The sequence below is a fragment of the Pieris napi genome, chromosome 14 (assembly GCF_905475465.1).
Source record: "Pieris napi chromosome 14, ilPieNapi1.2, whole genome shotgun sequence".
In the NCBI taxonomy this organism is placed as follows: Eukaryota; Metazoa; Arthropoda; class Insecta; order Lepidoptera; family Pieridae; genus Pieris; species Pieris napi.
The window spans coordinates 6,241,028-6,265,272 of record NC_062247.1 but is presented as its reverse complement, the minus strand read 5'-3'; the positions used below and the strand labels follow the sequence as shown (position 1 = coordinate 6,265,272).

The following is a 24,245-nucleotide window of genomic DNA, read 5'->3' as shown; positions in this document are numbered from 1 at the left end:
AAAGGAAGCGGATATCACCCCTTTTAGACCAGCAAATGGTCCAAAGTTGTCTGCAGCTCACAGACAAGGTCGCTTAAGTAATTAATACTAATTAATAGTTTTGTACTAAGTTACCAAAATTACTAAGTTAGGTAAATATTTTGTAAGATCTAACCAAATATTATATTATGTATTGCTATAATCTCAGTTTAAACTTTAAATCCCTTAAGAAACGCGTGATTTTGAAGAATAAAAGAAATTTAATAGAACAAGCATTTACCTCGCACGTGCTGGCTTGTTTAACAACGCATGTGCTCCATAATTCGCACTCATTTTCAATGGCAACGGTTGGCTTTGTTCGCCTTCAATCACTCTAGATTTCAATTCAATTAGGATGAAATCCATCAATTTAGACTTCTCGAGAAGCACCATATACTTTAAATAGGGTATCACAGATTCTATGCCTTCCAGAGGTTTTTTCAATGGAATACTAGGTTTTAATTGTGTGTGTGGTACTGAGTCGGCCATACACGCTCCTAAAATGCCGCTGAGAGCTGCGTACTTTATACTATCAGACATAGTTTGTGACGAATTAATAATACTGTTTATAATAAAATAGCCATTTCTTCTTATTTCCGCTCTTTGAATCTGTAATTTTAATAATCATTGAATTTTTGGGAAAAGATTAAAATTATTAGATATTTGAAGATTCTGAAGTATTTGAGAATTACCTGACAGTATAAAGCTCTTCTTAATATATCTATATCACAGGGTTCTTCAGTAATGACAAAGTCTATTATGGCCGTCGTTATATTTTGTTGTTCCGGCGTTACTTCTTCCAGGAGCCAGTACAAATCTGAAAGAAAATATTATTTATTTGCCAAAAGGCTGGTTATACAATCAAAATAAGGAGTCGTTACGACATTAAACAAATTCTTGCATTTCAAGCCCCATTAAATTCTTCTGCTTGCTTGTTTTGAATACACTTGTTTGCACTATAAAAAAAATGAGTTAGAGAAAATTAAATGTTCAACCAAGACTCAATAATCATACCCTTTTCTTCACAAGCCATTCGCGACACCCACGCATTAACAAACTTATGCCTTTCCGAACTATCATCATCTTTTTCTTCATCAGCAATAATTAGTTCGTTTTTGAGATCATCAGCTAGTAACATCACTTGTTTCTCACTTTCCATAGATTCTTTGAAAATTGAATTATCCGTTATGTCATTCACGGAGCTCATAGAAATTTCATTTGTCGGAGTTTTATCATCATCCCTGTCTATTTCATCTTTTTCTTTAATTTCGCTTCTGCTTTCGTCGTAATTAGATGCATTTTTTAGTTCTTTATCAAATACTCTTACTTTGAGTTTCGTTTTAATTTTGTCTTTATTGAAATCACCATCGCCTTTTGGTTCTATTACAAGCAGTTGGTTCTCTTCGATATTTTTACTTGATTGACTTGCAATTGACGATTTGATGAGCAGTGCATCACCTTGTAGCAAGCTTCCGGTTGCTTTTAACATACTTTTACTCAAACTGTTTTGTCGGTTTCTTAACTCTTTAGTTGTTGTCTCCATACTGCAATAAAAGGAGTTATATAATACGAATGAAACTCCACGTCTTTTTAAATCGTAGTATTTAAAATAAATCTCGTTTATTACCTATGGGTAATAATAAAAACTCTTAAACCAGACTACGGACATTGTTTACTTACCACTTATTAAAGTCGGGTGTTTTGGATAACTTCATGACTTTACGGAAAATTCTTTTAGAGGTTGGCGAACGATGCGATGGAGGGCGTGAGTTCAACGCAGATACTGCTGGAGAGATCGCCGCCCGAACATCGTGTAACAAAAATCGGGCCCTTTCTAATGGCGCAGCGCATACCTTAAAAATTCGAATCCATTTATTCAATTTCTTAAGAAAGAAAGCTAATAAATTATTTGTTTTTTACTACAGCTTTAGCTCGCCGAAAATATTATTATGACAGCAGCTTTAGTACTTACCTCCTTATATCCTCTGGATAGTTGCTGTCGAGTCCTCATCAAGGTCCATTTACTTTGTTGTACCGCTTTAACTATTTCTGACATCGCCGGGGAAAGTTTCACTTCTCCTTTTTCCATTTCTAAAAGGTTTATCAGATATTTTAACACTTAGAATCATGTACCCAGAGAAAACACAAATTATAGAGGGAGCAACTTTATGGTTAGAGCGGCGAACAAATTTATGACTTAACGATTGGCATTGATTTGTTCGCTGAGAGTGTGAGGACAGCAAGGATAGCTTTGACACAAAATTATTTCAACCATGATGAATGAAGTACATTGATAACTAATTAACTTTCAACTAATTAAATTCTGTTTTTTCTTTTTTGTTTTACACTAAAAATATATTTTCGGAAGTTTACCTTCTTGTTTTATGACAAAAAAAACTATTTGTGAAGATTCGTAATTGGCCTACAATGTTATATATACGTAAATCTATTTATGTATTGTGCTGTGAAACTTCTGAATAAATAAATAAATTATCACACTTTCCATTGACGACTCTGATTTTGTCATGTTTTAAATGAATTTCTATAAATTGTCAAACTTATCTTTGACGATACGCTTTAACAGTTGATTAAATTTGTGCATACAAAACATTAACTAACCTGCAGTAGCAGTTGCCAGCGCATGTTCTTTGAGTCCGGCGTGATAAAGTAGAACAGCCAATAAGGCTCTCCTCAATTCTTCTAGAGGATGTTCTGGTGGAAAGTGAGGAGCACAGCCTTCTCGCCTTTCACATGCCCACCATAGGTGTAAAGCTAGTGGATCCTATAGAAATCATTAAATATTACTTTTTTCTCAGGATACGTCGACAGTTAGTGGTTCCTGAAGAATTTATTAGGTTTAGAGCCTCCACACCTTACTTTAACATTTAACTTGAATATATAAACTAGATATTAAATATTAACTAATATTTGAGCCTAAACTCTGTTTTTTAATCCCGTAGAATTCTGACAGCTATCATTTTTTGACATGTCAGAGATGGCAAACCTATTTGGCCGGGCACATTTTTCAATTTCAATACGAGTCAACATCTGAGTCTATACATGCATTTTATTTGTTAGTAATGTATCCATTTTATTTATTGCGAAGCTCCACATTAAAAGTGGTTTAACGGCGAATGATAATTACGTCCCTTTTCATCACAAACAGTAAAAAAAGGCACAAGTAAAGATAACATTTTTTTTAAAGGTTTACTAAACCTGGAATTAGTAGGCAGTGATGCTAGCTGAAGAATAAAATAAAGTAAGTAGCAACACTTATGAAATGTCAGAATTCTACGGAATGAAAAATCAGAGTATGTCACTTTCAAACGCCACTTTGAATTTGTTTTTGATATATCAGGATATACTTATATATTATATACTTACGTGTAATTTAGGTTCAGCCAAAGCCTGCAATAGAGCGTCAGCCCTTGCCGGTGACGTACTAACATTAAGCCTCGGAACTCGTATTTTCAAAGACACTTGTGGAGTCGGATGAATCATGTTAGTTATTGGTCCTTCGCTCGCCGGACTATTACCGCCTGTGGAAGAACCGCTGCGAGCCTCGGCTTTTTCCTCTTCAAAAGGATTCGGAGGGCAGGATATCTATAAAATTTAGATGAAAATTATTTTCTTGATAATGTTTTGCTTAATGTTAAGCATAACGTCTTTGTTTCCAGTTAAAAGCAAATAATTGACAAGAAACAAATTGGATGATTTAATAAAAAGGTAAGTGTAATTCAGACACATAATCAAATATGACCAGCAAACTTATACAAGAGTGTATATACTATTTTAGCATTTATTATGACAGGCTTAATGCCGCCCATAACAAACGCTCAATATTGACATAAAACATAGTTCTTAAACCAATAAATCTGATATTAACTAAGCATAATAGCATATAGCCTATTTGACAAAAAAAATAAAAATTGTGGGTCAGCAATATTTATATATATATCACCTGATTTTAAAATGGGTTATGGCGTATAGCTTGTAAATACATGTCTGTCTGTTTGATTCGCCGAAGAATATTTTTTTATAGAGAAATACAGTATATGCAAATTTTGCATAAAATTGATCGGGATTATTTATATAAAATAATTTCAATTTAGTAAATTGTACCTGAAGTCCTCCTCTTAAGAAAACGGCAGATATATAGGAAGATGCCTCTCTTTCAGCTTGTTGTACCGGCAGAGATCGCGCTAGTTTCAAACCACACTGAGATAGACCAAGGGTTAGATGAAACGCACATGAAGATAAAACATGATGGGTGCGTAGGGTAGAAGTACTTTCCTGAAATGAAAATGATAATATAGCATTTAATTTTTAGAAATCGAATTAATTATTTTTACTTCGATAGTTTAATACTAAACAGTCAAGTACTCTTGCAGTCTTGCAAAACCTTTTACTATTCTAATAAAGCAAAACTTATATTTTCGAAATTATATTATATATTTTGTACCTATTAAAAACATGATTGTTGTTTACCTGACATTTATGACTATAAACTTGTGTAGTATAAAGGCCGACACACTTCTCAGTAAGGCGTGAGAGATAGGCAGCGTGAGGGTCCACGCTAAGTGCCGCAGTAGCATCCGCGCCACGTAATTTACGTACTAACTCCACAGTACTAGCATTCTCACAATCAAAGTTTTCTACGTCGTATACGTAACCAGCTATAATGATCCACGATCCGCCTTCTTTTGTATGGTTGTGGAGGTCACATCTATAATTGCATAATCACTTAAACGTTAAACACTTACGATATTTTGAAAAAATTCTAAGTACAAACTTCTCAGAGATGTACTGTGTATTTTCTACACTATCAAGAAAGCAAACGAGAAAAACACTTACTTTCTGACAACGTGGTTATTGCCTTGGCTCTTTCTGGAAATTAAACCAGGCCAGCCCAAAAGATCTGCATCTAATTTTTGTGCGGATGGAAGGCATTTCGCCGCTTCGTCACACGCACGTATTATTTTAATGAATGACGTGCAACAATCGGACATAGCGATGGCAGAGCGCGCTGCACACGTACACACCCATACTGATAATTCACTTACTACCCTACCTGTAAGTTAAGTTAAACGTAAGTTTTTGTCAAGTCTCATGAGTCACAATTTGACATCTAACTCACTTAGAATCCGAACTACATGGGTACTACAAATTTTAGGAAAATCAAGCAGTAAAAATGTTGAATAAAAAAATATATAAAATTTTGAGTTACGCTTTATTTGTAACAAAATTTGAGCTTGTGCAAATCTCTACACAATTAAAAAAAAAGAGTGTGTGTACTTATGTACACGCGTTAGAAGTAATACTTCTTTGGCGTATGGAAAAAAAAACAACTAAAATGCAGTAGTGATTAACGATAAATATTAAAATTAATCAATAAAATTATTATTAGTAAATACTATCGCCGTCGTATATGAAATTGATTTAATAAAAACACCAAAATAATATTTATTTATTCACACTATTTAATTACACTGTTACGAAACACGTGTTCTAAATATAAAAATACTAGAATATACAACTTGACCATAGTTATTATCGATTTTAATGCCACCTAGAACTAACTTCATTCTGTTAATTTTGTGTAACGGTGCGCGCGCATCGTAAAATTTCACTCTCATAAATTTTTCATAACGCGCCTAAAGAAGTATAACTTCAAAAAAAGTCTGGTTTTTAAAAAGAAAAGAAAGGAAGAAAGTAATACTTCAAAAATACTTCACTTTCACAAAACACACTTACCTACAATATCAGCACTAATGAGATCGCATAGACTATTGAGTTGAGTGTTGTCCGCTCTGTGTACGGCAGTAATGAAACAACATAAGGTTGACTGTACGTGCTCCGACAGGAGATTGACGTATTGCGTCATAAGGTTACGGACACCACCGCGTGTACCCCTCCCACCACGGGACCACATGGCTTCACAGAATAATAACCTGGAGAATATAAACTATAGATTACCAACTCAGTGGCTCTTGGTTGCCTCCCCAAGGAAGAAATTTGAGCTCCTGTTAGGAATGTATAAAGTGGTTATTGCCGAATTGCCGAGACAATGTTTAATGTTTAAAGAACTTTATTTCTCATTACAAAAATTATTTTTTATTTACATGAGAAATTTAATATTAAGTATATACGAACGAGATACACGTCGCCATCAGCTAGTCCAATTTTAGTCTAATGGGCTCATTCTGATGTGTATCTTTAATGCCCCTTTGAACTGATTAATCACGATAATGTTACGAACCTTAGACGGCAACTGATTAAACAATTGCACACCCTCATACCTAATAGATCTCTTTAAATAATTTGTGCGCGGCTTTGGCAAGATAAGCAAACTCGCTCGACGAGTATTGCGTGTAGTGGTGTATTTGATTTTATTAAATGATAAGTTACTATGTAGAGAGTTATTTAAATTTTTTTTAATAAGGATACAGGTGCTATAAACATATAGTTGTTTAATCGTAGATAGATAGATAGCATTGTGAGTCCTCAGTACTTTTTAAAATCTTCTTTGACTGATATAAAAGCGATTTTATTAATTTATCTACATTGTTTCACATTAACCAAAATTGTTGGTGTACGAAAAAATAAAGTTTTATTTAAACCCTATCTTAGTATATTTAACAAGTAAAAATTATACCTTTGAAAACGTATAAGGAGATCACAGCTCGGACTAACTGTATCATGCCCTTTGAGATCGTCAGTTTTACTTGTATCGCCGTCCATTATAGACCTTATGTGCATTTGCGTTTGACATGTGGTATTTTTTATTAAATGTTTGACCTGAAATATATGGATATCTATTATGGCTGTAAATGTGAAAATTAGTGATTTTAATTATTATTTTCTAAAAAACAACACTTACTAGATGCATCAAAGGCACAGATGCTCCATCCGATGGCGCTTCATTGCTTATTTGATATTCTTCTACAGGCTCAACTGAAAATTCTAATTGGGATTACCATTTTTACATATTAGGCCATTTTAGTTATATCCTATAATCGTGTCAAATTATATGTATTTTTAGAATATAATGCATAATAAAATAAGTATTATTCATAAATAAAATTTGACATGAACCGAATACCACAGTAAAATACAATATCACGATATCATGTTATACTAATTATGTTTCATAATAAATAAGTTTACCATGAATAGTTTCCGTCTCATCAGACATGGTGGTTGTTGGACGACTGCGTTGGCCGGTCACTATGTCGACTTGATCAAATTCACTAAAAAATAAAAACAATAAATTCAGTAAAAATACCTGTTTGATAAAGTATATTAATTAAAATTGAAGAATTTCTTGCTTCATTTAATTGGTCCTTTTATTTTTATATATATAAACTTTTTTAAGAATGTAAAAGTCAAGTCAAAGTCAAAATAATATACAATATGTAACACAATGAACGTTAAAAAAATGAAATGCTTCTAATTTTACATTAACTGCCAGTTCTTAAATCAAGGGCGTAGAACGGAATAGAAGAACTGGCAATAAACTCTCCGCCAATGTTTTACGAGCTGTTTGTAATTTTAAATTGTAGCCAGGGCAAAGTCTTTCCCTTAAGCCTTTGTGCATGCTTCTTTTTATCACGTAATTCAACAATGACGTGCAAAAAATTAATAAAAGTAATATGCTACCGGAACGACAAGCCCGTCATATTTACTATCTAGTTGTTTGGAAATATAATGTACGGACGTGACAGTATTCATAAAATAATTTAAAAAAACTAAATTATTTTCTTCAATATTAAAACATTAGTAATTTGTAAAGAAATTTTAAGGTTTAGATTAAATGCAAAATTAATTGATATCGTAAAACTTACTCGTCCAATTGTAAATGATTGTAGGGATCAGTTGAGTTAGCTTGAAGCGCATTTTTCAACGCGTCTCTAAGTCCACCACCGCCTAGCAAAGACCACACCAAAAGCTCGGTCATAAACCTAGCTCCTGCACTTGCGGCTACAGAGCCTGGAAAAATAAATAAAACTCTTGTAGAATGTGGTTTTTGTGAGAAAATTAATTCAATTTCATTTAGGTTACAGTCTAGTATACAATCTAGGGACGAAGGGTTACATAAATCCTTATTTTAATTATAATATAATACCTTGAGGTAGTAAAGAGATAAGATGATGTGCGCGAACATGCGGCGTCGGCAATAATACAGGCCAAGCGGCAGCTAAAGCCCTTCTTGCGGCTGAAGCTGCGGCCGCACCAGCTCGCCCCTCTACCAACGACACTAGAGCTGCGTGCACACCGGCGCACCAAGATCGAGATTCTATATCGTCTGTGGAACCCCGGGCGCATTGCCAAGCGTGTACCTGATATAAATTAGAATAGAAATATGTTAAGAAAGAATCTACTACACTATATTTTATCTGACTATAATTTTCTTATAATCTATGTCTTTATGCCAAAAAATGTCACAAAACATTCACTCATTAGGGCTAGTACCACCAATAATAACCAAAACCTCAAGGTGCTACTTAGTTTAAAGAAACTTAAGGCATAAGTTTTGTATAAAGGTTTGGTTAAAGGTTGTTTTATATAATACTTAAGGTTTATAAAGAAATATAAGTATAAACTTCTTACTTTTGATCTCGAATTTAATTTTATCAGAACGTATGTGGTATGTAAAAACAACCAATTCTATAGAGGAATACCATTTTATATACCAGTTCAATTACAAAAATTATTAGATTTAAAAATTCACATTTAACTTACTTGTAATCTTAAGAGATTCAAACATGAGATTGCCAGACATTCGTTTTCCTTCATATTCGCCGTAATGCTTTGATCGACTGCTATTCTTAATAATCGTTCTAAAAATCTGAAAAAAAAATACAAAAAATTAATTGTCATTAACAATAAAACTCCGAAAATAAAAGGTATAAAGTATAGCATGCTTACTGAAACGTTTTTTCTGATAGATCAATTACAAATGGCATAGAGGAGGGTAAGTCTCTTGGATTTTCTTCACTCCATGCTATTATATGATTTGGACCACTCGATACACCTGTAAAATAAAACGCAAATTAAATCTGAAGAATAAAAACTATATAATCAAATTACAAGAGAATCACTACTTACCATTGGCCTTAAAAGATGGGTTAAAAACTTGCATTGGTTGCGGGGCAGGATTGGAAATTTGAGCTCTCTCATGCGTTCCCCATGCGTAAACTAATCCGTCCGACGACAAAGCAATAGCATGAGTTGACCCCAATGATAAGTCGACAATTTTTACACCTATAAAAGATACGACATAAAATAAATTACTGAAAAATATAAAAAGAGTGTACGCTATGTCTGGGATTAACAGCAATTTAATTATTTTTTAATTTCGAAACCATAAAATAAATTACTTTGTGGTAACACATACAATTAATATACAAATTTATGTCTCATTCCACACTCAAATTTTGGGGACTAAAGAAAATTAAAAGAATACGTCATATTTTATCGAATAAATCAAACAAAAAGTATATCAATGTATACTTTCATAATAATAGGATGAAAACCTGAAAAGCCTGTTACCTTGAAAAGCCTCTACGAGTTTCGGTATTTTAAATGTCTCCAAGTTCCCTTGCCCGAGACGAAAACTCTCTCCTTTTCCCCAGGTGTAAACTTGACCGCTGAAACATTTAAAATCAAGTACCTCACTCACAGAAAAAGTATTTATTATTATTACTTTATAATAATAATATTACGTACCCATCAGTAAGCGCTGCGTGCCAGTGCTCGCCCGTGTAAACGCGTGTCACTCTGAACATTGAGAGTGCGGAGAGGGTTCGCGGAGTGCCACCTTCACTATCTCCAAACACCTGTACCGCGCCTTCCCACGTACAACACAGAGTTTGACCGTCACCCCATGCTATCACCAAAGATGTACTTTTGATATTTGTAATAATAACACAAATATACGTACAGTAAATAGTATTTGTGTGTCATCAAAACAAATATTTGAGTTTTTTTATATCACTATTTTTATTTCTATTTTCGAATGTGTGTAAATAAGAATTGCAAAAAATAAACTTTAAAAACTCAGGACTCGTTTTTTGATGTATACGTCAAGCCTTAGACTGGGTTCACACGGCATTGTCATGCACGTTTTCTTTGTATTCGTTTTTTAACGTATTTTCACCCGTGTGTTCACATGGTAGATTTTCATTCGTGTAAAATACGAATAGCCGCAGTCTTCACACAGTTGTCACAGTCAGCGAGAACGAGACAGAGCTATATTATGTGCCACTTTAAACCGAATTTACGTTAAAGTTCATTCGATTTGCTTGACAAGTCCGTTGAGTATTCGTTTGAACGTATAAATGGTGTACGATATTTGTAGTACAAACGCCGTGTGAATGGGTCTATGTACAATACATGTGTCACTATTTATTCGTTAAGACGTATACTGCAAAAAAACGTGCAGGACAATGCCGTGTGAAGGCCTGGCCTAAGAGTATAAATCAATCCTGTTGTAATCTATTTTTTTTTAATTATTAGCACTTATAATCCCGTTCAAGCTTAAAAGTCTTTCCTAAAGTATTAATTAAGGACATACTTTGAAGAAATTGTTTTCTACTTTATAACATACCTAAAGCAACGTCAATGATTCGTTCAATATTGTGGGCGTTGAACGATACTGGCTGTGGTGTGAGACAGTTTTCGATTGTACCATGTCCCAATCTGCCTTGTGCGCTGCGACCCCACGTGTAAAGCGCGCCGCGAGATGTTATTACGGCACTGTATGAATAATTTTTTTTTTCATTGTGTCGTAGTAGTCATACACATTAAGCTATTATGTGAATGACTTTTAGAAGCCGATACTAAAAATATAACAAGACTTCAAATGTTTTGTAAGTAAATTAAGGTAAAAACTTTAAGAAAATTTGTTATATGCATTGTTTGCAGTGTCATTGAATAAGTACCTAAGACCTTTGCAGTATCAACTCAAACTGAGAAAATAATTGTGAAATCAGTCTTAAACCCGATTACATGCTGTATATGTATACAAGCAAATGCTTTTTACCAAACATGCCACCGCAGGTTAACGCAAAATGGTAAAAAAACGCGTGAGATAATTTATAATTGGTATTAATAATGCAATTACGATCATTTAAGTGCTATTTTTTCTGCTATTATGATACAACTTACCTGCAAGCCGGGCCGGCAGCTACTCTTACAACCTCATGATGAGCCAGGTGATGCACAGCCTGTGGCGCATCTCTTGGGGCAGTGTCCCCATGACCCAACCGTCCATCTTCCCCAGAACCCCAGGTCCATACTCCCCCACATTCCGATCGACAAAGAAAGTGACGGCCCAATGGATGTGATGCCACTTGAGAAATTGTCTTTCCTTCGAGACCTAGAATTTTATTAAAACTCTTTTTACCTACATATTGTTTAAATCATATAAAGTTTTCTTGGCGTTCAGACCTTCTTCAAGCATTCTTATACGCCAATACGATTAAAATTATTGGCAGATACATTCTTTCAAAATCCTCTTGTGGGTAAATAATATTGATTTTGATAATGTAACTTTCTTATAACTTGAATGCAAAGATTTACTATATTTCATTTAGTATACCTAGTACAAATGCTAATCGTAAAAATACACATTTCCGTGCTTTCAATTAGTATAAAAGTTCGATTTTATCTTAACATTACCAAACTTCCAAGAACAAGCACAAGTCAAAGACCCAAAAAAATAAGGATAAATAAAGACATAACTTGACTGACATAGGAAATGGGTGCAACACGCATGTGATTAATATAAACAATAAAGACTCTTACCAGGAACCAAGTGTGGTGTCAATGTATCATAAGGTAGGGTGTATATGGCGCCATCTTGTGTTAGGAGCAAGGCCAGTTTCTCCGCACAGGCTATTTGCTGTACTCTCAGACTTCCCAATTGTATAGGACCAATGCCCACCGAAATTATTTCTTGGGCCGATTCTGTGCACTGGAATTTCACTTAATTAGTTAGTAAAACCAAGAGCATGTATTATGTTTCAAAGGTAGAGTTTTATTTTTCACGAACGTACGTTCTAGAAGCGATAATATAATTTACAATAGGTTTCATTAATGTTTTCTCACGTAGTAAAGGAATTATTCCTAAAAAGCCAGACACCAAAATCAGCCCGTCTTAGATACAAAATATATACACGTAGACAGAAAAATTGGTGCACTGACATGGTTAGAACGCAAGAACTCGGAATTGCGAGTCTACTTTATTTATAGAAGCATTGTCATGTACACACTATTACTCACAGTAACAAAACCCTTCAATGGAGGTAACAATGGTGCACCGAGTCTGTCCAAATGGCACAACAATGCAATACCAGCTTTCTTTACACTTATTAGACCATCGCCACTCGGAATGTCTAAATCCCTGTAGAAAAAAAAAACAATTATACATAGAAAAAAAAACTATTATGATCTCGCATGACACGTATAAGAACTCAGCTGAATACGCTTACACAGTTACATACTTTAAATATGAAGCTGTCGCATCGTCTTCTGGTATCGCATCAGAATTAACTATGGGATTTGGTGCGGAAACTTTTGCCATTCGTCTTAGAAACGGTCCTAGTGGGGCTGTGCATTCTTCCAAAACAATCCTGAAACATTATAATAATTATTAAGTGTTTATCGGTTTTTTAAATGTTAATGCGCGTAAGTAATTTAAATATCTTAGCAATTTAATAGATCAAATTTATTTGAATATATATGTTAGGTAAACATAGAAAAAGAGGATTTTTTTCACACAAATGTTACAGCACCGTTATATATCTTATAGATTGCAATTAGTATGTAAAATACACTATAGCATATTTTCATGAAAATTATTAAACAAAAATAAATTTAATAAACAAATATATTTACATATAACACTTGCAAATTGACAAAAGTTTTTATGATTTATAAATGTCACCGTAAAATTTAACGGCATATGCCCCGCGCCACCATATTTGTTTGTTAATTTGTTTGTTGTCGAATGTATGCCGTTCAACCAAACAGCGCGCGAGGTGCGTTCCGTTTCACAATTTGACGGTTTCACTTCCATAGATTACAATCTACCGAGTAATAATACGTTTAATTGTAAGCAGTACGTTGAGGTTCACAATCTTTCGACAGTTCACAATCTCGCGATATAAATTACAACCTAACGGTATTTACAATTTTACGGTGACATAAACATATAAAATAAAATTAACCTGTTGTCCGATTGTCGTTTATGTTTAGGTGGTAAGGTGACTAAGACATCCGCTGCTTTCAATAAAGCTGGTAATTCGGCTCGTCTCGCGCACAATTCCACCCAAACGCATAATGATGTACGCCAGTCTCCTTGTGGTACATTACAACCAACTTCTCTGTAAAATGAAATATAAATAAGATTAAAGACTTTTTAGATTTTAAATACCATTATATATAATTTCTATTCTACTAAGTTATACTTTAAATAAAAAATACACCATAGGTTTTTACATACCCAGCTACCACTTGATGTAAGAATTTAGCAGCACTATCAACAACTTCAGCCCATATCTTTTGCGAGCGCGGAGTTTGTGCTACAGTCTGTCCATTCCCAGCATATAACGCCGCATCTGGCAATGCCCTAACTGCTTCAAGGGCATCCCGCAGGAGTAATGAACAAACGTCCGCGTCTTCACCGCAACGCCATGCGCGACGTACAAGTGATAAAGCGAGACGTAAAGCAGCGCGGGCACCCACCCTAGCTAGTGCACTGGAATATAATTGGTACAACAACACAAGTTAAGCATATACTTGTAGGTCTACAGTGTGGGATGGACATGATATAAATTCTTTGATTTTTAAACCTAATAATGGAAAATAGATGTTCACTTGTTTATATGTGCACGTCTTTACATAACAATACATAACAAATAGTTACTATTTAAGGTTTCCAAATAAATAAAATTAAAATTTTGTTTACTATTATTCTTATAGAAAATAATTAAAGAAAGATTTCTGTAAGGTTACTTTAACACCTTATTTACAATTACTTTAATACCAAAATACAAAGTTCTTACATAGATATATCTGTCATAAAATATACCTTTCAGAATCTTCAGTATGCTCTTCATCATCTTGTATTTCAGAGCCAATTTCAACTGGTTTGTTTAGTGCACTAACAACATTACTCAATGCTCTATTACTGACTCCATGCAATGTTTTCTTGTCTGCTTTAACTTTTTTTGGCTCTTTGTGATGACTTTGATCTCTGTAAAAGTTTTACCCAATGACACAAAACATTATTTCAATATTTTACAAATAATTTTTAACTACAAGACCTTGGGAAAGATACTGTATAATTATTTTTATATAATATCATTAAAAAGTCAGCAAGAGAGGTAATTTTATAAAGGAGTAATATGTAAGATAACAGTAAAAATATGACTGAGTAATGGTCACCTTATTACAGCTACAAGATGTCTATTACAGAGCACAATCAGTCGTCTTATTTGTGATATGTATGGGCAGGTTACAGCTGTATGTATTGCTCTCACCCGCTGCTCCCAAACCAATGACTCAATGAGATTTTGAAGATTTTCAGAACCTAAGAATTAAAATCAATTAAAACAAATGTTCATTAGTCAAGTCAGTTCTGTTACTATTTTTGTCAAGTAATACAGAAACTAAAGAAATAATGCATGGAAAAAAGAAGAAAATTGTGCAATTGCCGACAACACATTCTTCACCTGGATCTTGTTTCCATTTAATTTCATCTATGACCTGAGCAGAGTGCAATGGTGCAACAAGTTTAGATTGAATTGACGCCCGAAGTTCTTCCTCAGCTGAAAGAGCAGTGCAGGGAGGACAGGCACATCCAGAATGAGGCCCACAGAGTCCATCACAACATGTGCAAGAAAGAATCTACAAAATATATACATAATTACTATATATTAAGAAAAATGTAAGTATAAAAAAGTAAATACGCCTAACGCACCAAACTTACCCTCAGCCCACAATAATATTTCCCACTATCACCGAGTTTCGCTGTAATACCTGCACCATTAACTAGACCATTTCCGGCGTCGAAATATATTTCTCGATCTTGAATTAAACTATTAAACAAAGTACACAAAGCTTCCGGACTATGCAATGCTTCTTGTAAGTCAGGATTCAACCACTTTGGGTCTAAATGTTGTTGTGGCCGGAAAATAAAATCCTCTAGCTCCTCAGTCACAGACATTTTAAAATAAAGCAGTGTACTATGATTTACATTCCAGTATCCATAAAAGAGAAAACTTAAAACAGCTGTCCATTAATGCAGACAGGCTGAAGTTTTTGTAAACGTTTCATATTGAATTAAGAAATAGCAAGAAGTTGCTTAATAGGATGTAATTCAAAAGTAGTTTACTCCATTCCATTTGGAAATCGTATACCAATAGAAATTAATCGAAATTGAAATAAAAACAGCTGTCATGTCAATAGTCAAAGTCAAACTTCAAAAATAGTTTTTATTTGGCCAAAGGATGGCCATACCGCTTACCTTACTTATTTCTCAAAATCTAGACTAAATTCTATATAAAAAAATTAAGACGAATAAATACATTTCAGAAGTCAGAACAGATGTATTTACAATAAAAAATTTACGACTGAGACTTGGTAAATTGATAGTGACTTCTTTGACTTTTGTTACTAAATGACAAATACTTATAAGAAAAATGCCATCTGTGGATAAATGGAAAATGCAATTTGTAAATAATACATGTGGACTATTGTTTTGTATTGAAAACCTCCTTTTCTTGATAATATTAATATTCATACTGGAAAATATAAGCACTTCGGGTCTAAGACACAACTAAAAATTTCAATGGATACTGATATTCTAATAAGTGATAAAGACAATCTTTACGGTTAGTATATAATTCTGCAATATCCGGCGACTATCACAACAACGTAAAAAATAATATGTATTGGAGATACAGACGTTGTTAAATAACCACCCCATAATATTAAAATCGGAAAATTATCATATATCGCTTTTGAATAATGGGACTGCATTATTCTTGTTGGAGTATTTGGACGCTAGATAAGTGGTTGTCATTGTTTTTGTTATGGTAGCCAAAAATAAATACTACTACGTATTCCGGAGTAGATATTTCTGAATACTAGACAACAGTGTTTTTTTAAGACATTCCTCTATTATGTTTCAGACTTTGCCTTGGATGACTTGAACAATGACTGTCATTGGTCTTCATTATTAAATTCAGCAGATGCATCACCAAGTGAGATACTTGCTGATGCAGCACCCAGCCTTGTTTCCCCAATTTCACCTATTGCCAGCTTAAAATCTTCTCCAAATGAAAGCAGTAACTCAGATTCTGGTAGTGAAGATGATACAAAAAAGTATGTTATATTATATTAATCTATTGATTTTAGATTACCTATATATTTAATTAAATATACATTGATAGTAGGTGTTGTAAGTAGAAGCCTAAAACAGTCAACAATAACTAAACTAAATGATTATGGTATTTAAATAAATAAAAACTCCTAAAGTTATATTATAGACACTTGACCAACAGCTGTATCTATATATTTTGGAAGAAATATTATAGATTCTTTTTTCTATATTTATATTGTTATTTTATAATTCCTAAGTTATATATATATATATTAGTTCCAGTTCTACATCAGTTAGGGATTCATCTCAATCTCCTAATGAATGGTTGTCAAATGATTCTGAAGCTGTATACCAGCTTAAACCAGAGGATGTTGAAAAGTTTTTACAAAAATCAGGTAGATATTTGGTTTAGTTTACTCTTTAACATTGTATTTAATTCATTTTTATGAAATAGAATATGGTAACCTTCTAGTAAATGCAGTAAATTTAAGCAAGTTTTAATATTAATTATTTAACTACATCAACTTACATATATTAGGTACATTTTTCTGTTTAAGATAATATTGATGTGGAATGTACGAACAATGCACCAATTATCAAGAATGTCGAGCAAAAGGTACCAGTAATGTCAATAGAAAATGGTGTGATAAAGGTAAATCTTTTAACTTCATTATAATATCTTTTTATTTTAATTTCTCCTTTTTCAATATCTTAATAAGAAACATTTTTCCTGTTACAGGTGAATGGAATTGGTAGTTATGTTAATCCAAAAACTTTATGCTCACTTTCTACTAAAGTTAAAGGTAAATAACAGTATAAACATTGTTAATGTTTTGAAAGAAAATAATATATTATATATTTTTCATAAGTTATAAGCTATTCCTTATTTCAGGTACAAATCATGGCTCATATTTCAATGTAATAAATGAGCATTTTAATAACGGAAGGAAAGAAGAAAGGGAACAGGCAATATCTTACCAAAAAGCAGTATCCATAAAAAGCCAATGTAATCCAATAGTAATTTTACCTAATTGTACATCACAAGTCACAAAAAGCAGAGTTGCTGTATTACCACAAAAATTACACCATGAGGGCTCAAATGGTTATCAGATAAAGGTATGGCAAGATTTTAATAATTTATGTAGGTACATTTTTATCTATGTCTTATGTATTATGTTGCATTGAATCAATTTGACATGCAATTTATTTGTATAGCTATTATAGGTGCCAGCTGGTGCCAAAATAATTGCAGTCACCATATATGAAAATAAAATATGTTTATTATTGAATATAAGATACAAGTATTACTTATTCCACGTAATTAAATTTGAAACGGTAGACATCCCTACTCATCTGCAGAGAAGACAGAGGGTGTAGGCCGAGAGAAAAATCCGGCATAAAAAACTCTTGGTACTCTTTTAAAATAGCAAAACATCATACAAAATTAATAAGTCAAACAACACTTATTTTAAAACAAATACTGCAAAATTAATTAAAAGTAGCCTGTCTAGCACTAGTCCCAGGCCCTTTTATAGTAAAACATGTCCTGACCATTCACAATGCTTGTGCTTCCAGCACAATTTTCGTTTATATGTATTACAAAATATAATAATTCATTTGAAATGTATTATAAATTTTTTATATTTTTTAGTCTCCTCCTAGAAGTCATATTATGTTAAGTCCAAACTCTGTTCAAGTGGAATCAGCTTCAGAATGCAATTCAACAAGCCCTATCTTAGAAGTTCCTCAGTTAAGTGAAGCGGATATTAAAGCTATGAAGAAACAGCAGCGAATGATAAAAAATCGGTAGTTATTTTTATTAAAGCTTATTACTAAAAAGATTACCTATTTGTTTTTAAAATGTTTTTTTTTAATATTATCACTTTACATACTAAATTGTTGTGTCTTATTTTACATAACAGAGAGTCAGCCTGCCAATCGCGCCAGAAAAAGAAAGAATATGTTACAGCATTAGAACAACAATTGTTAGAGGCACATCAGGAAATAGGAAAGTTACGACTAGAAAACAAAATACTTAGAAATCAACTGGAATCGAATGGCAGGATTCGAAAGGTAATGCTTGTAATTCAATAAACATAATATTCTAAATTAAGAACCAATGGAAAAAATACAAATAAACATGATGCGACACAGGGTTAATTGAAATTTTGTAAATTACTAGCAGACCGGCCAAGTATTGCTGTGGCTAAGGTTTTAATTATATTACATAGTAGTAACCTATTCAAGGTAGTATAATTTTTTTTTTAAATATTAATTAAACATACTCTGGACTGAAATTTGCTAGATAACCCCTATGGATTATATTTATTGACATATTAAATTAAATATAAAATATGTTTCATTAAATATGCATCTCGGTGAAGGTCGTTGTATATCGGGATCTTAGACCAAGGGAAACGGTAGGAGAACACCAGTCATGGGGACCACCATCCTTTTTTGGTGGTAATGCCATTAAATTGTAGCTTATTTGAAACGTTGGTACTTTCAACACAGCGCCATTTGTTAGAATTGTATCAAATAATAAATAAATATTTGCAATAAAATAATATTGCGGGTATAAATTGAGATGTAAGCTATCCTATCTTTTAAGTTAGATTAAACTGCACACAATGTGCAAATTTGATTGAAATCGGTTCGGTACTTTAGGAGTCCATAGCGGACAAACAACGTGACACGTAATTTATATATTAAGACAAGACAAAGAGTTGATATATTGCCAATAGATTCCAGAAATGAAAGTTTTGGATCATTTCCATTCTATTGTTTCATTATTACTTTGATTGTTTACAATATAAGTAATAAATGAATTGAGCAATTGAAATAAGCTTTCTGAATTATTTACTTTTGTTAAATTTAAAAAAATGAGGAGGTTAATTATTAGAAGTGTAATTTTTTTTAGATACCAAGGCTAGACTCGTCATTGTTAATACCGAAAAAGAACATTGCTGTTATTTTCGCTATGGTGTTCATGGTCTCCTTAAACTTTAATATTTTAGGGTGAGTAGTGGTTTCCATTAATATTTTATGCCTGCGAATGTTTTCTATCACTATGTTAACTTCGAATGCATCTTTTCTTAGTAAAAACACTTTGGATAGAGTTCAAGCCTATAATATTTATACTGCGAATTAATTTTGCTTGACTGCTCTTTATGTTTATCGTAAAAGTCTCATAGAATCAATTAACTGCAACGCCTTATTGGCCAAGAATAAATCATTTTGCGGTATGTGTGACCCGCGAACGTCAGCTGAGTAGTCACAAGCGAAATAAATCACACAATTTAAGCTATACGGGTCATACTTGCCGCAGAATATTTTTGTCTATAGCCTCGGATATCTAAGAGCGGACCAGCATTTCCAATAACAGAATTTGAAACGTATCTCACCTAAACTTTTTTTTTCTGTAGATGGAATTCCAAGCCATTTGTTGGACCAACACATTCTCATGTTGGTAATCGGCATTTATTATGGGCGGAAGATAATAAGGATGTATCTTTAGGTATGGATTAATTTTAAATTTGAGATCTTTGTAACATTAACTTATATTTATTCTCGCAAAATCTGTAGTATGTATATTATCAAATTCAACATTTGTTGCTACACACAATTTCATCAGAAACGCATGTAAAAATTTGTATGATTAATATTTTTTTTTAAATAGGATTTATAAAAAAGAAATACTTTGAAGTATTGGACTATCTATTTGTCGTGAAAAGACCGTCCTTATACAATTTATTGAGAATGTATTAAATGACGATTTGTAAATATTTTAGATTACGAACACTTAAACCGCAGTACTGATGGTATTGACTGTCAGAATAGTACAATGTTTGAGAATATTAATCAGACTGAGAGCATACGAATCGTAGGAGACTTAAAACGTTGGATCCGCGGTGGGAAGACCTTAAATTGGACCTCGGCGCCCAAAAAGCGTAGATATGTCAACGAAGAACAAATTAATGGTAACAGCTCTTTATTTCTGCTTATAAATATTAGTGAAACAAATCGAATAGTCGTCTTATGGTGCTCCCACATTGCAGTTAGAAAATGTTTGGTAACGTTAGTAAACATTTAATCACGAATGTTAAAAAAAATTTCATGTTAGAAAATGTTTAGTTAACATTATAACAAAACAAAACATTGCTATTCCAATGAGTAGATCCTCTTCCATTTTCGTGTAGGCGCCCTTAGAACGCAAACCAAACTGCGAGCCAATACCAGATTTAAATGTTAGTAAACATTTTCTATTAGTGTGATCCTAGCACTTATAACATGTAACAGTTCCTAACAAAATGTAACAATTGACAACATTTGTTAGTAAATGTTTTTATGTTAGATTTTTTTTACAAACATTTTCTAACGGCAATGTGGGAGCACCATTACTGTAAGAAATATGAAGATGAAGGTTAAAACTCTTTTATTCTTGAGGACGGACTTATTAATTTGATAAAAAACCTAATATCCCATAAATCCGATTAAGAATCGGAGTCACAAATTTTATAACAACTATGTATTTCTTTCAGGAGGTCTGTTAGGAGCGTACAACCTATTCAATAAAGTGAATTTGGATGACTTTGTCGAATTTCCCACTAAAAACGGCAAAAATATTCGCGACAAGACGCGCGTACGGCGTTTGCGAAGATCAACAGAGAAAGACATCGAATTCGACGGATTGTATTATGAAAGACTGTATAATAGACATATAAGGAAGAATAATGAATTTAACGACTTTGGTGAATGGAGTGAATTGCTTCAAGCCTTGCAGAGACGTGATGATACGTTTTACGTAGTTGGTGTTGGTAAAGGAGAACACTTGTTGTTGCCAGCTGTGTCTCATAACGTCACTAGGCCACCGAAAATGGCGCTTATATTGCCAGCACGGGGTGCTAATGGTGAGTGTGTTTATATTGTCTAATGTTTAAGACACGACAAGATCAACTACTTCTGTGCCTAGCACACGAGATAAACTATTTTTTTTTCTTCTAAATTTATAAACATTTAAAATCAGATTCGATTTCCAGGGAAACTGTAATTGTTACGGACAGATCACGTATTTGCCTTAAAATATTATCAATGAAACAAACAAAGAGATTGTAGGCCTCAGAATCAGATATAACAAACTTAGCGGTACTTATAGCAATGAAGGCATGACGTCGTAAATAATAATAAAAAAATATAATAATAATAATCTACAATTCATTTACAATACGTACTAATCCTACTAACTTAATTTCTTATAACACTTTTCAGATTCCGTATTAAGCGATCACGTAACATTGATGCAAATTGACTGCTCAGTTGTCAACACAACTCTCGTCAAACTGAAGTCTGAATCGTTACCGAAGAGCCTACGGAAAACAAAAAATAATGCAACAAATACATTCTATGAAAAAGCTAAGGCGAATATACCAATACCTGAAACTGTACAAAAGTTCAATAATTCTAGTCACATAGAGAAAGGTTTAAAGGATTCCTTTGCACAGTTACTAAGTAAACCAACGGGTAATAATTCGGAATCTATAGTTGATCGGCCACAGATTCCTGTAAATAGTACATTGTAAGATATTTTCTATATTATATGTATAGTAATGGGCCCTTTTGGTAAGATACAGACTCAAAGAAGTATGGCTATCGTATGTCGAAAAGTAATTTCATATATTTTTTTTTTATAGAACAGAGGGCAAACGGGCAGGAGGCTCACCTGATGTTAAGTGATACCGCCGCCCATTGACACTCTCAATGCCAGAGGGCTCGCGAGTGCTTGCCGGCATTTCAAGAATTGGTACGCTCTTGAAGGACCCTAAGTCGAATTGGTTCGGAAATACTTCAGTGGGCAGCTGGTTCCACAAAGTGGTGGTGCGCGGCAAAAACTGCCTTGAAAAACGCTCAGTTATGGAACGGCGGACGTCGAGGTGATACGGGTGGAATCTCGTACTCTGCCTCGACGTCCGATGACGAAACTCAGCTGCAGGTATTAATCCGAACAACTCCTCTGAACACTCTCCATGGTAAATGCGGTAGAAGATGCAGAGTGACCCCACATCTCTACGCAACACACATACACGAAAGCCATACTTTTTCTTACACAGCAAATTTCCGTTTTCTAATATTTCTATTTTAATAGACAGCCCACAGACAAAGTCGTCGTAATATTTATATATTTCTTTAACATGGTCATAATACAAATTTCTTCTTTTTTTAATATGTACGTAAATCGAATAAAAAAATTAGCGGTTATCGCTGCTCGGTGTCGATAGTATGCAAAAGCTTTAGTATAACGTTACTAGGGTAATGACACGTCTTTTGAGTCAGTAGTTCTCTCACTCGTGATTCAAAACCTTATTTTCTTTATATTAAGGTGCATTTTACAATGCACAAATATCTTTTATAAGAATTTAAACAAGGTGTCCTCACATAGTAATGAATTGCGACTTGTTATTTACCTTATAAATAAAATAACATCACACAATTTCGCAATTTCTTGAATAAAGTATTTGAAATGTGTACTAGCAATATTTAGGAGTAAACGTCTGCTGTTACTACGGCAAGATCTCAAAAAATATTTTACACTTTTGTAATTTTTAATGAAGGTGAGATGTTAGAATATTCGTAATTACAAGAATTATGTATCTTTCTATATATTATAACAATTGGTTGTTTTAATTTTAAATATTATTTTAGATTCATTTATTGAGTAATATTATAATTCCTGTTATGGCTGTTCTTCTACTTTTAAGTTTAATGTGTTAATAATTAGAGATTTAAATCGTAAGATGCGCAAATTTGATTATTTATCATATAGTACCTACTTATAGGACGCAATTAGGTATACATATTTTCGTTATCGCGTCTTATAAGTGCGTAATTGTTTTCTCTCTGTAATACAATCGCACGTGGTACATACATAGAATTTACAAAGAAATTATCTGAGAAACTGTAAATCCATAAAATATTTTTCTTGTATTTTTTGATCAAGTTCTTTCTGTAAACATATTTTATAGATTTGCGTACCTATATAAGAGAACCTAAGCAGAAAAAAACGAGCAATTCTTCACTTCTTATATGCGATAAAAACTTTATCTTAGTAATTAGTTATGAGTCACTTATCCTAGAATCCAAAACTAACTACTTAAAAAGTTGCATTTTGCTGATTAGACTTAACCTCTAAATATATTATAGCAATGTTACTTTTGACCATTATGTAGCTTTCCTGAATAAACAAATTTTGTCAGTTGTGTTAACCAATTTTAGTTTTTGTTTTTATAGAAATCTGACAGGAGCAACAAGCAATCCTTTGCTCTGCTCCAGTCTCTTAGTTACCAATTACAAAATAAAACATGAGATCGTTTGTATACATATATCAGGCTCCAGACGATAAACCACTCCTTATATGGAAATTGTATTCATTTCTACAACAAAATCCCAAGCGAAATTAGAGAATTATCACTAAATAAATTCAAAGCCATCGTTAAACGTAAATTAATCAATTAAGTTTTTTATAAATTTGACGAATATTTAAATGATCCTAACCCTTGGGATTGATTTTCTCCAGTTCAAACAATTTGTATGACTCAAAACTTAGCGATTAAAAAGAGTGGCGGAAAGTTTCATGCCAGTTCTTCTAATGCCCGCTCTACCCCCTTTACTTGCCAACTGGTAGTAAATGTAAATTTACAATTAATTTAACTTCTTTTTTGTCGTTCATAATTAGTATACTTGTTTACCTGTATGAATAAAGTTATTTTGAGTTTGAGTATACTCAGTAGAATGCTTGAAACAGGTCATATCATTTACAAATATATTAAATGGCTCTAGATGA

At 33.1% G+C, this 24,245-nt stretch overlaps 2 protein-coding genes across 4 annotated transcripts in view; one reads left to right on the top strand and one right to left on the bottom strand.

The window, feature by feature from the left end:
• Nucleotides 1-15,441, bottom strand: part of LOC125055751 (probable E3 ubiquitin-protein ligase HERC2) — a 60,925-nt gene extending 45,484 nt beyond the window's left edge. The window contains exons 1-32 of one of the 2 annotated variants that reach the window (XM_047658309.1): nt 15,014-15,441; nt 14,757-14,931; nt 14,470-14,614; nt 14,114-14,278; nt 13,526-13,780; nt 13,251-13,406; nt 12,525-12,653; nt 12,304-12,424; nt 11,827-11,995; nt 11,188-11,398; nt 10,628-10,776; nt 9,748-9,907; nt 9,571-9,668; nt 9,127-9,282; nt 8,947-9,052; nt 8,761-8,866; nt 8,144-8,357; nt 7,863-8,007; nt 7,186-7,268; nt 6,899-6,981; nt 6,674-6,816; nt 5,773-5,969; nt 4,873-5,089; nt 4,507-4,744; nt 4,141-4,311; nt 3,403-3,621; nt 2,638-2,800; nt 1,991-2,109; nt 1,699-1,871; nt 1,033-1,562; nt 711-835; nt 260-627 (exon numbers count right to left, since the gene is read on the bottom strand). In XM_047658309.1, coding sequence (XP_047514265.1) covers nt 260-627; nt 711-835; nt 1,033-1,562; nt 1,699-1,871; nt 1,991-2,109; nt 2,638-2,800; nt 3,403-3,621; nt 4,141-4,311; nt 4,507-4,744; nt 4,873-5,089; nt 5,773-5,969; nt 6,674-6,816; nt 6,899-6,981; nt 7,186-7,268; nt 7,863-8,007; nt 8,144-8,357; nt 8,761-8,866; nt 8,947-9,052; nt 9,127-9,282; nt 9,571-9,668; nt 9,748-9,907; nt 10,628-10,776; nt 11,188-11,398; nt 11,827-11,995; nt 12,304-12,424; nt 12,525-12,653; nt 13,251-13,406; nt 13,526-13,780; nt 14,114-14,278; nt 14,470-14,614; nt 14,757-14,931; nt 15,014-15,250 — 5,726 coding nt within the window. In that variant the 5' untranslated portion in view covers nt 15,251-15,441. The remainder of the gene's footprint in view (nt 1-259; nt 628-710; nt 836-1,032; nt 1,563-1,698; nt 1,872-1,990; nt 2,110-2,637; nt 2,801-3,402; nt 3,622-4,140; nt 4,312-4,506; nt 4,745-4,872; nt 5,090-5,772; nt 5,970-6,673; nt 6,817-6,898; nt 6,982-7,185; nt 7,269-7,862; nt 8,008-8,143; nt 8,358-8,760; nt 8,867-8,946; nt 9,053-9,126; nt 9,283-9,570; nt 9,669-9,747; nt 9,908-10,627; nt 10,777-11,187; nt 11,399-11,826; nt 11,996-12,303; nt 12,425-12,524; nt 12,654-13,250; nt 13,407-13,525; nt 13,781-14,113; nt 14,279-14,469; nt 14,615-14,756; nt 14,932-15,013) is intronic. The other variant, XM_047658310.1, reaches the window with a different exon arrangement.
• A 280-nt stretch (nt 15,442-15,721) lies between these two features.
• Nucleotides 15,722-23,668, top strand: LOC125056081. 2 transcript variants are annotated; one of them, XR_007118002.1, is made up of 14 exons: nt 15,722-15,917; nt 16,218-16,410; nt 16,685-16,803; nt 16,966-17,060; nt 17,148-17,211; nt 17,301-17,524; nt 18,060-18,214; nt 18,331-18,481; nt 19,329-19,426; nt 19,834-19,925; nt 20,200-20,388; nt 20,950-21,318; nt 21,677-22,083; nt 22,489-23,668. XR_007118002.1 is itself a non-coding variant. In XM_047659015.1 (13 exons), exons 1-13 carry the CDS (start codon nt 15,875-15,877, stop codon nt 21,985-21,987), a joined length of 2,103 nt encoding a protein of 700 aa, XP_047514971.1. In that variant the 5' UTR covers nt 15,722-15,874; the 3' UTR covers nt 21,988-22,176. The 2 variants fall into 2 exon arrangements, 1 of the variants encoding a protein (XP_047514971.1); XM_047659015.1 differs by lacking the exon at nt 22,489-23,668 and having other exon boundaries at nt 21,677-22,176.
• Nucleotides 23,669-24,245: the final 577 nt, after the last annotated feature.